The sequence below is a fragment of the Balaenoptera borealis genome (assembly GCF_965194805.1).
Source record: "Balaenoptera borealis genome assembly, chromosome: 2".
Classification (NCBI taxonomy): Eukaryota; Metazoa; Chordata; class Mammalia; order Artiodactyla; family Balaenopteridae; genus Balaenoptera; species Balaenoptera borealis.
The window spans coordinates 116877038-116891438 of record NC_138867.1 but is presented as its reverse complement, the minus strand read 5'-3'; the positions used below and the strand labels follow the sequence as shown (position 1 = coordinate 116891438).

At 37.8% G+C, this 14401-nt stretch overlaps 1 protein-coding gene across 1 annotated transcript in view; it reads right to left on the bottom strand.

The window, feature by feature from the left end:
* The window catches only part of PKD2L2 (polycystin 2 like 2, transient receptor potential cation channel), a 40762-nt gene extending 26374 nt beyond the window's left edge, over nucleotides 1-14388 (bottom strand). The window contains exons 1-5 of the mRNA XM_082379661.1: nucleotides 12877-14388; nucleotides 12081-12182; nucleotides 10323-10456; nucleotides 8583-8839; nucleotides 5713-5934 (exon numbers count right to left, since the gene is read on the bottom strand). Of these exons, the coding sequence (XP_082235787.1) occupies nucleotides 5713-5934; nucleotides 8583-8839; nucleotides 10323-10456; nucleotides 12081-12182; nucleotides 12877-12970 (809 nt within the window). The 5' untranslated portion in view covers nucleotides 12971-14388. The remainder of the gene's footprint in view (nucleotides 1-5712; nucleotides 5935-8582; nucleotides 8840-10322; nucleotides 10457-12080; nucleotides 12183-12876) is intronic.
* Between the last annotated feature and the right edge of the window lie 13 nt (nucleotides 14389-14401).

The window sequence follows — 14401 nt, the reverse complement described above, 5'->3', positions numbered from 1 at the left end:
TTGCTTTAGGTGAAAGGTTAGGTTGTTTATTTGAGATATTTCTTGTTTCTTGAGGTAGGATTGTATTGCTATAAACTTCCCTCTTAGAACTGCTTTTGCTGCATCCCATAGGTTTTGGGTCGTCGTGTTTTCATTGTCATTTGTTTCTAGGTATTTTTTTATTTCCTCTTTGATTTCTTCAGTGATCTCTTGGTTATTAAATAGTGTATTGTTTATCTTCCATGTGTTTGTATTTTTTACAGATTTTTTCCTGTAATTGATATCTAGTCTCATAACATTGTGGTCGGAAAAGATACTTGATAGAATTTCAATTTTCTTAAATTTACCAAGGGTTGATTTGTGCCCCAAGATATGATCTATCCTGGAGAATGTCCCATGATCCCTTGAGAAGAAAGTGTATCCTGTTGTTTTTGGATGGAATGTCCTATAAATATCAATTAAGTCTGTCTTGTTTAATGTATCATTCAAAGCTTGTATTTCCTTATTTATTTTCATTTTGGATGGTCTGTCCATAGGTGAAAGTGGGGTGTTAAAGTCCCCTACTATGATTGTGTTACTGTCAATTTCCCCTTTTATGGCTGTTAGCATTTGCGTTATGTATTGACGTGCTCTTATGTTGGGTGCATAAAGATTTACAATTGTTATATCTTCTTCTTGGCTTGATCCCTTGATCATTATGTAGTGTCCTTCTTTGTCTCTTGTAATAGTCTTTATTTTAAAGTCTATTTTGTCTGATATGAGAATTGCTACTTCAGCTTTCTTTGGATTTCCATTCGCATGGAATATCTTTTTCCATCCCCTCACTTTCAGTCTGTATGTGTCTCTAGGTCTGATGTGGGTCTCTTGTAGACAGCATATATATGGGTCTTGTTTTTGTATCCATTCAGCCAGTCTATATCTTTTGGTTGGAGCATTTAATCCATTTACATTTAAGGTAGTTATTGATATGTATGTTCCTATTACCATTTTCTTAATTGTTTTGTTTTGTTATTGTAGGTCTTTTCCTTCTCTTGTGTTTCTTGCCTAGAGAAGTTCCTTTAGCATTTGTTGTAAAGCTGGTTTGGTGATGCTGAATTCTCTTAGTTTTTGCTTGTCTGTAAAGGTTTTAATTTCTCTGTTGAATCTGAATGAGATCCTTGCTGGGTAGAGTAATCTTGGTTGTAGGTTTTTCCCTTTCATCACTTAAAATACGTCCTGCCACTCCCTTCTGGCTTGCAGAGTTTCTGCTGAAAGATCAGCTGTTAACCTTATGGGGATTCCCTTGTATGTTATTTTTCCCTTGCTGCTTTTAATATTTTTTCTTTGTATTTAATTTTTGATGGTTTGATTAATATGTGTCTTGGCGTGTTTCTCCTTGGATTTATCCTGTATGGGACTCTCTCTGCTTCCTGGACCTGATTGACTATTTCCTTTCCCATATTAGGGAAGTTTTCAACTATAATCTCTTCAAATATTTTCTCAGTTCCTTTCTTTTTCTCTTCTTCTTCTGGGACCCCTATAATTTGAATGTTGGTGCATTTAATGTTGTCCCAGAGGTCTTTGAGACTGTCCTCAGTTCTTTTCATTCTTTTTTCTTTATTCTGCTCTGCGGTAGTTATTTCCACTATTTTATATTCCAGGTCACTTATCCGTTCTGCCTCATTCTGCTATTCATTCCTTCTGGAGAATTTTTAATTTCAGTTATTGTGTTGTTCATCATTGTTTATTTGCTCGTTAGTTCTTCTAGGTCCTTGTTAAACGTTTCTTGTATGTTCTCCATTCGATTTCCAAGATTTTGGATCATCTTTACTATCATCACTCTGAATTCTTTTTCAGGTAGACTGCCTATTTCTTCTTCATTTGTTAGGTCTGGTGGGTTTTTGCCTTGCTCCTTCATCTGCTGTGTGTTTCTCTGTCTTCTCATTTTGCTTAACTTACTGTGTTTGTGGTCTCCTTTTCGCAGGATGCAAGTTCGTAGTTCCCGTTGTTTTTGGTGTCTGTCCCCAGTGGTTAAGGTTGTTTCAGTGGGTTGTGTAGGCTTCCTGGTGGAGGGGACTGGTGCCTGTGTTCTGGTGGATGAGGCTAGATCTTGTCTTTCTAGTGGGCAGGACCGTGTCTGGTGGTGTGTTTTGGGGTGTCTGTGACCTTATTATATTTTAGGCAGCCTCTTTGTTAATGGGTGGGGTTGTGTTCCTGTCTTGCTAGTTGTTTGGCATAGGGTGTCCAGCACTATAGCTTGCTGGTTGTTGAGTGCAGCTGGGTCTTAGCATTGAGATGGAGATCTCTGCGAGGGCTTTTGCCGTTTGAGATTACGTGGAGCCAGGAGGTCTCTGGTGGACCAGTGTCCTGAACTCGGCTCTTCCACCTCAGAGGCACAGGCCTGACACCTGGCTGGAGCACCATGACCCTGTCAGCCACACACCATATGTTCTTTTAAGAGCACTCTTAAGTAACATCCTGATTGTGTGCGGTACAACTTTACTTTCGAACTGAGAGTTGCGGTGGATGGGATTTTTGCCTTCCCCAGATGGTTGAAGGTTACAATTTTTGTTTTTGGAAACACCACCACCTCCTTATTTCTATTATTATTTTTGCAAGAAAAGTATAAAGGGAGTTGGAGTGGAGGTGAGATTTGTGATCGGGAAAGCCTTGGACGCCCTCCTCTCCATCTTCTGCCTCTCTCTCTCTGATTAGTTCCTATTCAGCAGCAGATTGAAGCAGGAGATGATCCTTCTCAAGGTTTGTTCAGCAGCTTCACTTCTAGGTGAAGGCTTCATGAACCAAGTGACGTCAACAAACGAGGCTTTTCTCTCTCTCATCTCTCTAACAGTGAAAGTTGCTCTAATGGAATTCTGTTCTGCCAAAGGAAAATATTGCAAATCTACTTCTAGTCTTCACCCTTTGAAATCCATCTACCATGCTCTTCGGAAGTGCAAACTAGTCCATGTGAAAATATCACATGGAGTTCCTCAGCATCCATCAGTATCAACCACTCAACTTGTGAGTGGATGAGCCTTCAGATGATCACAGACCCAGTCTTCAAGTCTCCCAGCTGAGACCTCAGACACACAAAACTAGTTTCAACCTAGGTGCCAAAGAGCCCTAGCCCCCCAACTCCTGCCTGCGCCTCTGGGAGCTGGTGCCCTTGGCGTGACATCACTTCCTCCATTACTTCTTTTTTAATGCTCCACTTTTTTTTGGTACTCTGAAAATTCCCAGTGGTCAAAGACCAATGTAAATGAGAAAGAAAGATGTGATTTTTAGCTGGACATTCATTTTACTCTGTGTTTTGATTGCTCATTCATAACTGGGATACTAATTTATCCCTACAGGAGAACAAGATGATGTTCAAGAACATGCTATACAGTTAGTTACTGTTATTAGTCAGGACTCCCCCCCAAAATACATAATTTTTTTATTATTTCAGAGGAGGGAAATACACTCTCCCCCTTTAGCTTATCAGAGATACTTCTTGCTTCTAAATGTCAAGATAACATATTTTACTAAAGCAAATGTTTTCTGTTTAACTTTAGGCACTGGATGTTGGATACAAAGATCTATATGCAAATAGAAATATAAAAATTAATTCCAATACTAAATATAAAAAGATTTTGAGGCGGTTCACTGTATTTCTAGTGTTCTCCAGAACTGCAGATAATTAAGAATTGACAGTAATTTAAGGAACCAGCATCTCTATCACAATGCCATGATGTAATTATTCCTACCTAAAGATATTAGCAAATCTTATTGGTACTGGAATAAGGTGCGGCCCAAAAAGCAAAAAACCACCAAAACCAAGAACAAAACAACCAGTTAACAAATAGAAAACAGGAATTTGTTTTTTCACCTTGCGTATAGTATGTGCGCAATGTTGGGTAAGTGAGTGAAGTGAAAGAAACCCAGTATTTTGATCTGAAGTGTAGACTAGTAAACAAAAAGCAAAAAATGATGAGTATTCAGTTTAGTTTGCCAGATATGTGTACAAAGGGAAAATAAGTGGATAAGGTCTTAGTGTAAGCAGTATGCTCCCATACAACTACTGATTAGATATACTACCAGTTAAAAGTTTCTTACCAGCTGAAGTTTCTAAGAAATAACATTTTAAAAGGTAACATAGATGGGACTTCGCTGGTGGTCCAGTGGGTAAGACTCTGCGCTCCCAATGCAGGGGGCCTGGGTTCGATCCCTGGTGGCGGAACTAGATCCCACATGCATGCTGCAACTAAGGAGTCTGCATGCCACAACTAAGACCCAGCAGAGCCAAATAAATAAATAAATATGAAAAAAAATTAAAGGTAACATAGAATAAGCACAAAACCTAGAGACAGAAAATATGGACTTAATCTAGTATTACAAGGAGTTCTTCATATGACTTTAAGCCAATTACCCCACTGTTTCTACTCTTATTTAGGACATAGAAGTGATTTGTATTCTTCACTTTATCCCTACCAGGACTATCGGAAAGGGTGAATAATGTTGGTAAGAAGCTGATTCCCTGAAAGAAAATACTTTAACATAAAAGGTAAAATGTCCATTGGCTGCTGATGGTAATTCATTTGTTTTCATTTTTACAAATTTTAAAGGCCATGATTATGTTTCACCATCACTGTTGCACAGGGGAAAAATTCCCCTATCAGAGTAAATGCCAATTCCATATTCCAGAGTAAAAATGTAAGACTCATGAGAAAAAAGTGGCTCACTGAGACTTAGTGGACACTATTGTTTGCCTGTCTAGCGTTCATTATCCCATTCCTCCTTTCTAACAGAACGCTAATTGTATCAGGCATTCACCCATTCTCAGATCCCTTAGAAGAAGCCAATTCAATCCCCAGGCAGATTCAATCACAGTAATCCTATTTGCTTTGACAGTGTTTGATTCTAGAACCCAGGCCTAAACCAAATAGCATGGTCCAGGTTAGGCAGATTACCTAAGGTAATCAGACCTACAGAAATAATTTTTTCTCTTTCGTTGGTTCTCTGTCCTCCTCCTTGTGAGAGGGGATGTCTGTCATCTTTTTCTTGGGTCCAACAGGTTAGCCCAGGCATGTCCTTCTCATGCAATAGCAGAAGTGCAAGAGAGCAAGTTTTAATTTACAAACCCTTTTCAAGCTTCTGCTTGTATCATATCTGCTGACATTCCATTGACCAAAGAAAGTCATCACCTGGTTGAACCCAGTATCAACTTCTCGGGCAGTGCACCCTGCCCTGGGTGACAGGGCACTGCAAATTTACATGGCAAAGATGTGAAGAATTGGGGCCATTTTTGCAAATCACCATTGGCTGTAATCATTTCTAGGATGCTGGCTACTGTTATATATTGTTTGAATTTTAAATTGTTCATTCTTGAGACAAAAATGAGTAACTTAATAAAGAAGCTCATTCTGAAAGGAAATCAACAGATTTGAATCTGATTTAAAGGAAGAAATCATTAGGACTAAATGTTAGATATGTCCAACTTCAGAATGACAATAAATAAGACTACATATTCTTAAGCAATATAAAACTAACCTATTGTATGTAATTCTTCATGTTCTGGAATATATCCTGAATCAGTGAAACAATGAATATGATGTTGCTCTTTCTTCTTTATCATTATTGGAAGAATTACATTATATTTATTTTGGAGCTTATGATTTTAATCTCAGTACAAACATGCACAAACTGGAAACCCTAATGAGGGCTCTGGGTGTCTTTTAAATTCAGTATATTAATAAGAGGTTTTGAGTAACTCACCTGATGATGCAAAACAGATTTACATTAGCATTGTATACTGAAAAATCAATAAAAACAACTCTAGTGCTTCTTGTGATCCAGCTGTTCATCCGAAGATTAATGAACTTGTTTAGGGTTTCAGATTTTGATTTTGATAAAGTGAAAATATATCCCCCATTTCGGTAAACACCAGTAAATCCCCAATGCCAAGGGGAGTTGATACTAGGAGCAGAGTACTTCCATCTGTTAGATATAAAAAGAATAATGGAGAGATGAGAAAGCCTGACTGAGAAGTATCTAAGAATTTAAGTTAACCTTTGGTTCAAAGTAGTAGTTAAAAAAAAAGTAGTACTACGTTCGTAAGTATTATAGTAATTTTGAAGCAAGATGGTGAGTTAAGGATTAAGCTAAAAGGATTAAGATTGAATATGTTTTCATTTTTTAGTGCTTATCGTGGGCAACACACTGGACTACATACTATGAGAAAAAAAATTTTTTTAAATCCATCTGTTGCCTCAGGGAACTTGAAATCTAGAAAATAATGATGGATTTTTTCTTTAACCTGTTGTCTCTGTTATCTTATGAGATCTTTAGTCTTTGAGTAGGACAAAAATATCCAGGGTTTTGATTCAGAAATATCTGTCTCAGTATGGGGAAAAAGATGCTTCACAGTCTGTTTTAATGATCATATACCATTTATAAATGCCCAATAAATAAAAACTTTGTTACAATGTCTATATTGTTATACAGGTATCTTATTTTAATGAAAGTACACAAAGTAAAACCTGTATAACTAAATTTTGTTTCCATTCTTTCTACTTTTAACTTAGTTATGCAATATCAAAAAGTAAAGCTTTGGGCTTCCCTGGTGGCGCAGTGGTTGAGAGTCTGCCTGCTAATGCAGGGGACGCGGGTTCGAGCCCTGGTCTGGGAGGATCCCACGTGCCGCGGAGCGGCTGGGCCCGTGAGCCACAACTGCTGGGCCTGTGCGTCTGGAGCCTGTGCTCCGCAGCGGGAGGGGCCGCGACGGTGAGGGGCCCGCGCACCGCGATGAGGGGTGGCCCCCGCTTGCCACAACTGGAGAAAGCCCTTGCACAGAAACGAAGACCCAACATAGCAATAAATCAATCAATCAATAAATAAATCATTAAAAAAAAAAAAAAAAAAAAAAAAAAGTAAAGCTTTGATTCTTCATTTCAGTCCCTATCCAGTCTCCTAAAACAGACCTGAACAATTATCCGAAGATGCTCTGCTTAAACTTGTTTTTCTGTTAGTAATACCATGTTTGTTTTCAGCAGAGAAGAAAAAAGTGACAACACTAAGATACAATACTCATTTTTAATGAAAATTCCATAGTTGTATGTTTGAGCATTTTCCATATGATTGTTAAACTGAAACAAGAACATTTATTACACCAACCCTCTCCTACTTCCAATTTTTTATAGTGGTTTTAATTAATGAATGTTACATTTTAGAAAGAAAAACAAGCACAAATTGATTCTTATTTTGGTTGTCAGGAAATGACACGTATTAAAATTCTAAATCCATAATGTTAATTTTGGTATTTAAATTATTTGTAGTTGTTATGAAAATTTGGAATATTAGAATACCTAACAGATTAGTCTTGAGATCAAATTTAAATGTGTAATTAATAGTTGACTTATCTTGTAATTTTTCATTGAAAGGGAAATAGTGTGTAGTACTGTTATAATAGTATAATATTTAAGAGAATGTGTCACCATACTTATGAATTTATTAGGTTTATAAGAATTATACAAGCACTTTGTTGCCCTCAAGAACACCCAAAAGTCATAGAAAGAAAAAATAAGTCAACAAAACCCACAAAGCAATGATCAATCCTAGGGGTACAGAGGTAGTTGTTCAAGAAAGGAAATGTAATCACTGTTCATATTTATAAAATAAACATCGACTAATGATTAACAAAAATTACGGTATAACTACAGGCTAAGAGGAACAGGAAGTGTGTATGTGGAGGGAGTGGCATAAGAGGGATATATGACAGACACTTTCCATGATAGAGACAATAGATATATAAAACTATAGAATCAAGTAATAGTATAAGCATATTATTCAGAAATAGGAAGTATATACAAGAAGAAACAACTAAAAGTGGCTGCTTCTGGAGTGGGAATTATGAGTAGGAAAGGGTGGACTTTGTAAATATTTCATCACTTTGATAAATATCAAATTTTAAAAAAGATATATTTTTTGCCTCTATGATTTTCGTATGACCTTAAAAGCAATGATACCAGCAGCTTCTGTGTTAAGGGGAGGTAGTGACAGTGGCTTTGGGCTTTTACATTTTCAATATAAAGTGTAGACGTGAGTCTATACTAGCATTAGCCTCAGCCACTTTGGAGAACAATGGCCATAAGATCTTTGGCAGGTATCATCAGATGCAGTGTCTGTAAAACATAACTGCCCCTTTTCAACATTGGCAACAATAGAAGATATCACTGAAGTAAGCCAGAGTGAGAAAGCAACAGAGTACACCAAAGACACTCCCTAGGGATCCCAAGAAGCATTTGGAATGTGTTTGAGGGCATCTTGCCAGAGCCAGAAAAGCTGATTGAGTTTTGTAAAAGCAAAAATGGGCACTTTGCCCTGTGTCCAATATGACTTAGCACTTCATTTACCACAGTTGGAAAAAAAACACTTTACATCCTTTGGTAAACAAAAAAATAACAGGTTTACTCTTCCTTTTCTAAACACTGCATCTCGGAGTCTTCCTTTGATACTATTACTGAAACAGTCTCCTTACCTGCCAGGCCCCTGTTGGTATTATTTGGAAAATAAATATGTTTTCACAATTGTTTGAAGATACAATGGTAACTGCTAGAAAAAGTTACGTGTAATTTTATACTACTTACTCAGTGTCATATTTAAGGCCAAAATCAGACAGATCTTCATTTTCAGAAGTGTATTTGTCATAACATTCATTCATCAAGGACTGAAAGGATGAATGGACCTTGCACGTGTTGTTGCGGACTTTTAGTTGACGGACTCTGGGGACTCCTAAAAGTATGTTCTCATAGTAGATGCGACTGCTGTTCTTTAAGTCATACAAATTCTTGTTATTGTACCATGAGTCCCAGTACAGGCCTTCCAAAAGGGGTCCTTCCATAAACTTCATATAGAAAAATAAATGTTATGGGAAAAATATTTCATGTCAAGTGTATAACAGAATCTACATTCATAATGTTATCCATAAGAATATAAAAATCAGTAATTTTAGCCAAGCCACCATTAATAATGGTAATGGTAAATGATGATGTTGATGATGATAACGAAAATGGTTAACATTTCCTGAGTACTTACTATGTACGGCTCTAAGCACTTTACAGGTATTAACTCATTTAGTTCCATAACCCTTCTTCTCCGAGGGGTATACTGAAAACTCTCCCCCAATACGTGAGTATCAGGACTGGTGGTCATAGCCACAATTCATGACTTCACCTCGAAGTTATCTGTGTCCCCCCCTTTCCCCTCCAACTCTGGCGGTGGTGACTGCTTCTGTCTCTGTCCCTATGTGCTCCTTCTAAGAGATCCTAAGCCTAGGGTTCATTTTTTTCTTTCCTGCCTTTGTCTTATTTGCCATTGGCCACATACATACCTCAAGACAGCACAGTAAAAAAGAAGCAGTTGGGCTCCACTTCTTGTCTCAGGGAAAATTTCCTATCATTCTTTCATATTTCACTTGGCCTAAACCAATGACTTCTAATCATCTGCCTTATCTCACACTTCTCTCACTCTCAGGAAATGACATTGTCTCCGTGATAAGTTTCAAATTCCTAGCATGGCATTCATGATTAGACCTCTGTTCAATTCATAGTTTGGTCTTTTCCACCTCATCTCCTATATGCCTATAATGCCAAACATAGTTCCACGTGATGAATTACTTATAGTACATATCGTTTTTTCTTCCTAGCATGGTCTTCTGTTACTCATCCTTTAAAACTCAACTGAATTGTGATCACCTCTGGAAAGCCTTCCTTACCTCTTCCTTGTATGTCCCAATGTTTGTGACATGGGATACCTGAAACTGCTGTTCCCTTAATTGTTCTTTCCTCATAATGTGAACATCTTGCTAAGTTAAGTGTAACAGAAAAAACAAGTCTGTTCCAATGCTAAAGGAATGATACTCTTATGCAATTAAAAACACTATAAAATTATATTTTGTAAATGTACTCTTTATTATATACTGTACATTACTGAAACACACACACAAGCGTATAGGCCTGTATACCAAAATCACATATATTTTAATTTATGGGCAATTTAAGGAATTTTTAACGGTAATTTTCACTGTATACAATTTTAGACTGACTTTGGATCCTAACTCCCACATAAGAAATCTCCTATTTCCCAAATGCAACGATAATGTTAAAAAAATAAATATCACTTTTTTAAAGTTATAAGAACTCTATCACACTGAGAACACAGGTTCTCAATAAACACTTAGTGGTTGATTGATTCTAATAGTTTAAAGAAATGACATTTATTTTTATTCATTCCTTCAATAAATATGTATCAAGTATCTACTATGTGTGCCAAGGGCTTGTTTATGCAATGCCTAAAGCTACTTCATCCACAGTCACATGACATCTTACCTTCCAAAAGTCAGTTATGCTGTGAATAGACTTAAAGTTGGTTCTTTCTTCACCATGCACAGACGTGTCCAAAAATAGAGATGACATAACTTTGTTTAAGTAATACATATGTGGGTTTACCATCCCAAAAGTCACTAAGGAGAAGAATTTTTTGTTTAAAAATTTACGTTTAAAAACTCAATTTTTGTCAGGATTTAAAATGTACTTGTAATTTGTTCTCAATTTTGTTTTGAAAATTCAATTTTATTTTTCTAATTATAAGAGCAATAATAAAAAAACTAAAATAGAAATATACAAAACAGGAAGAAGTTTCCTGTAATCCCACTGCTAGAATTAGGTTTGGCATATATTCTTCAGATTTTTCTAAATGCATACACACTTATAGAGAAAATAACTTGATTTTTATAAAACTGAGATCACATTACACATACTATTCTGCAAGATGGCTTTTTTTCCAATATTGAGAGTAGGCAACATAATATAGTGAGTAGTTTAGGCTATGAACTTTGAAATCAAACAGATAATGGTTTGAGTCCCACCATAGGGATAATATCTCCTACCTCATAGTTTTGTTATGCGAAGTAAGTGAGATAATTCATGTGGAACATTTAAAACTATGTTTTGGCACATGATAAGATTGAAAAGAACATTAACTAGTATTCTTTCTCACTCTTCCTAGGGGTGGGTGGGTGGGTTTTAGAGCAGGGTATAGACTAAATATGTCTTTTTTTTTTTTTTTTTTTGCTAGAAGGCCTTTATTTTTAGAAATAATATATCTTCAACATCATTCCATGGCACACATGAGCCTATGCCATTCTTTAACGTTGCATAGTATTTCACTGTATATACCAAAAATTAAACAAATCCTGTTGGAGATTTGTTTCCAATTTTTCCTAATTATAAAAAGGTATTTTTTAAAAAAATCCCTGAATAATGGGATTATGAGTGATCTTTAAATATTTTTCCACTCCCCAAACGTTCTATAATAAGCAGTTAAAAACCAATCTGAAATATCTTAATTTATAAGATTCGCTAAAGCTGTCTTTTTAATCCAGATCTGACTCAAGCTCACCCCTACAGTACCAATTAATTAGTTAACCGATATATAATTGCCACTATGTATGCTGTACCAACATAAGTCCAGTCAGTGAGCTTGCATCTACTATATGTTGGGTGCTGTAAAGACAAAATGCTCTTTAATACTGATTAAGTCAATGATATTGACCCACAGATAGGAGGAATGTAGGTTGAGATGTTTTCCTGGTCCTCCCTAAAGATCTGCATTAATTCATATCTCCTGTGACTCAGAACTAGCATATTTTACTATTAACTCTGCAACAGGCCAGGGAAAAGAACAAAGCAGACATCAAGACTAACTTCTTAGGCCTCATGTATAGTTTGACCTATGAAACTAGAGCAAAGCTGATGTATCTGTATCGCTCTAAAAGAAATCAAGAATTGGCAACTCAAGGGAGTAATTATATTCAAGACAGAACTGCCAACAGAAAGGAATAATTAATTCAATCAGTGTTGACTATGAAAGCTTTTTATTACTTCTGTGACCTAAAGTTGTGCCCCTTAAGAATTGGAAATAATGTCAACCTAAATGAATTTAAGATGTTTAAAATGTGTCACTATTTTTTGAGAGGTTTCAGTAGTCTGAAAGCCTATGGTTTTATAAAATCCATATGTTTTGTTTTTCATCTGCACAAAACTTCTTAGTTCAAACAGTGTCTTCATCTACATTTGTGTACTTACATATACATAAGTTTATTAAAAAAATAAGGTAGAGTAAGAACTCCTGAAGTGTGGTTCTCATTTCTACTTCCTTTCTGTAATGCAGCTTATGTTTTGGAGTTCCTGTGAGATATAAAACAAAAACTTCCCTTAATTTATAATATATATAGATAATAGGGATGGAAAAACACAGGCGCTTTTAGCTGTTTACACTGTGTGAAGGAAAGCTCCAATGGCTTCTGGCTATGTTTTTACTCTCACTTTTATGAAGAAGGACTAATTACTAACATTTTCCCATGGTGATAGTGGGCAATCATTTTATGACCGTATATAATGAATTTTATAACCCAGATGTTTCCTCACCAGTCTTGTTTTAAACTGAAAAAGCAAAATACGAAACAAACAAAACCCCCTCCTCTGTCCCTAATCGTTTTCTCCACCTGTCAACTCTGCTTCTTGGGATGGCTGGCTCCTGCTGGAGGGGGGAAAAGGACTCAGCCTGGGGTTCTGCCAAGGCCACTACTCCCTAGAGCAACAAAGGCCTTCTAAGGCCGGCCTAGAGAAGGCCACTATACAGCAAGTGGCAGCGCCCAGCTCCGGCTTCCGGCAAGGGGCGAGATGTTCCCTCAGGGCTTCACTTTTCCTGTCTGTGAAATGGGTCCACAGTCCCTCTCCGCTTCTCAAGCGGAGGCTGCAACGGCTAACCGTTCTGGAGGTCATCTCTCACGTGAATACATGTGGGCTACACACTTCCTTGCAGGATATTTGCAATTGCCCTTTCCGCTCTGCCCCACCCACCCCTAAAGGCACCCCTCACCGCCTAGGTGCCACCGGGACGCCTCAGCCATGGCAAACTTGGACGACGATGCCCGTTCGCCTCCCCAGGCTGGCGGCGCCTGCGCGATACTCATACGGTGCGCGCCTAGCTCATGCGCCTGCGCGAGCCCACAGGCTCCACGACGGGAGCAAGCAGCGCTGGAAGATGCCAGCGCGCGTGCGCACCGAGGCCTTCACGGAAAGGCTTTGCGTGAGGTGGGCCTGAGTATGGTGGTGTTTGTCTCCTGCGGAGGACCGACTTCTAGGGCGAACCTGGCTTTACGCCTGAGGTTAATCATAAAAATCGTAGTAATTAATTATAATGGGCTACCCATTCTTGACTCTTTAACATCTTTTGGCTTGTTTAGTCTTCACACCGCCCCTTCCTGAAAGGTATGTGTTTTGTCCTCGTTTTAGACCTGAAGAGACTGAGGAGAATAAATTACTTACCAAAGGCCCACTGGGGCAAGGTTTGCTCGACGCCAAAGCCCGAATTTGTAACCAAGGCCCCAATCCGCCGCTGCAGCTTGCAGACACTGATTATTAGTAATCGAGAGCTGTTGCTAGAAATAGCTTCCACCCCTCTTTCCACCCAATATGGCTTAAGAGAACGTTGAAATAGATTAAAAAAAAAAAAAAAAAGTTCTGCAGTGATAATGTAATAGCGTAGGTCAAAACAGTAGTCTTTGGGAGCCCAGACTCACATCTGACCCAGCAGCTTTGCAAAAGTGAGAAGGTTTGTAAACCAGCTATAGAAAAGGCCAAATTTGGTTGTAAATTAAGGCATCCATAAGCCCGCCAGAATATGAGAGGTTGGGGGGGGGGGCGGGGGCGGGGATTCTCAGGTTGGTAAAAAGGAAAATAAAAAGGAATTCAGTGGAAAGCCCCAGGGCAGCCAGCTAAGAAACCCGTCAAGCTGTTTTGAAAGTAAAAAATAAAGCCACTTTTGTTATTTCTCCGAAAGAGATGTAGGGTGATGTTGATAAATGCTGTTTCATGTTAGGTAAAAAGGAAAACTAGGCCACATAGCAGCGAGGGTCAAAGACTACCAATGATAAAAGGAATAGGAGAGGTCTAGCAAAAGGCCAGCAGCCAGTGGAGATGAGACCTGAGAAGAAGAAAGGGTTACTGGCCTAGCTTAAGCATAGTTTAATACAAGGATTTGCCCTTTCCTGTACTTGGACTCTCAGAAGCTGGCAAAATTGTTTTCTAAAGTAGTAGGTTATCTGAACTAGAAATGTAGGAGGAAAAAAGCCCAAAGTATAGGTATTCAGATTTACATTAAATATAAGAATTAGGTAGATGACTCTGCAGTCTATTCTTAATCCATTGAGCTCAATAGACTCAAAGATCTTGAAGAATTAGAAACCTGTTTGGTTAAAACAAAATCACAATTTCAGGAGAGATTCTGTCATGGTTTAAGTTATTCTGGTTGCCTTCGAAGTGCAAACCATAACAAGTCTAGTTCCCTCTCTGGAGGAATTAGCTGTAAGTGAGCTTCACCAAGACAAGCTGTTCTAGAGTAT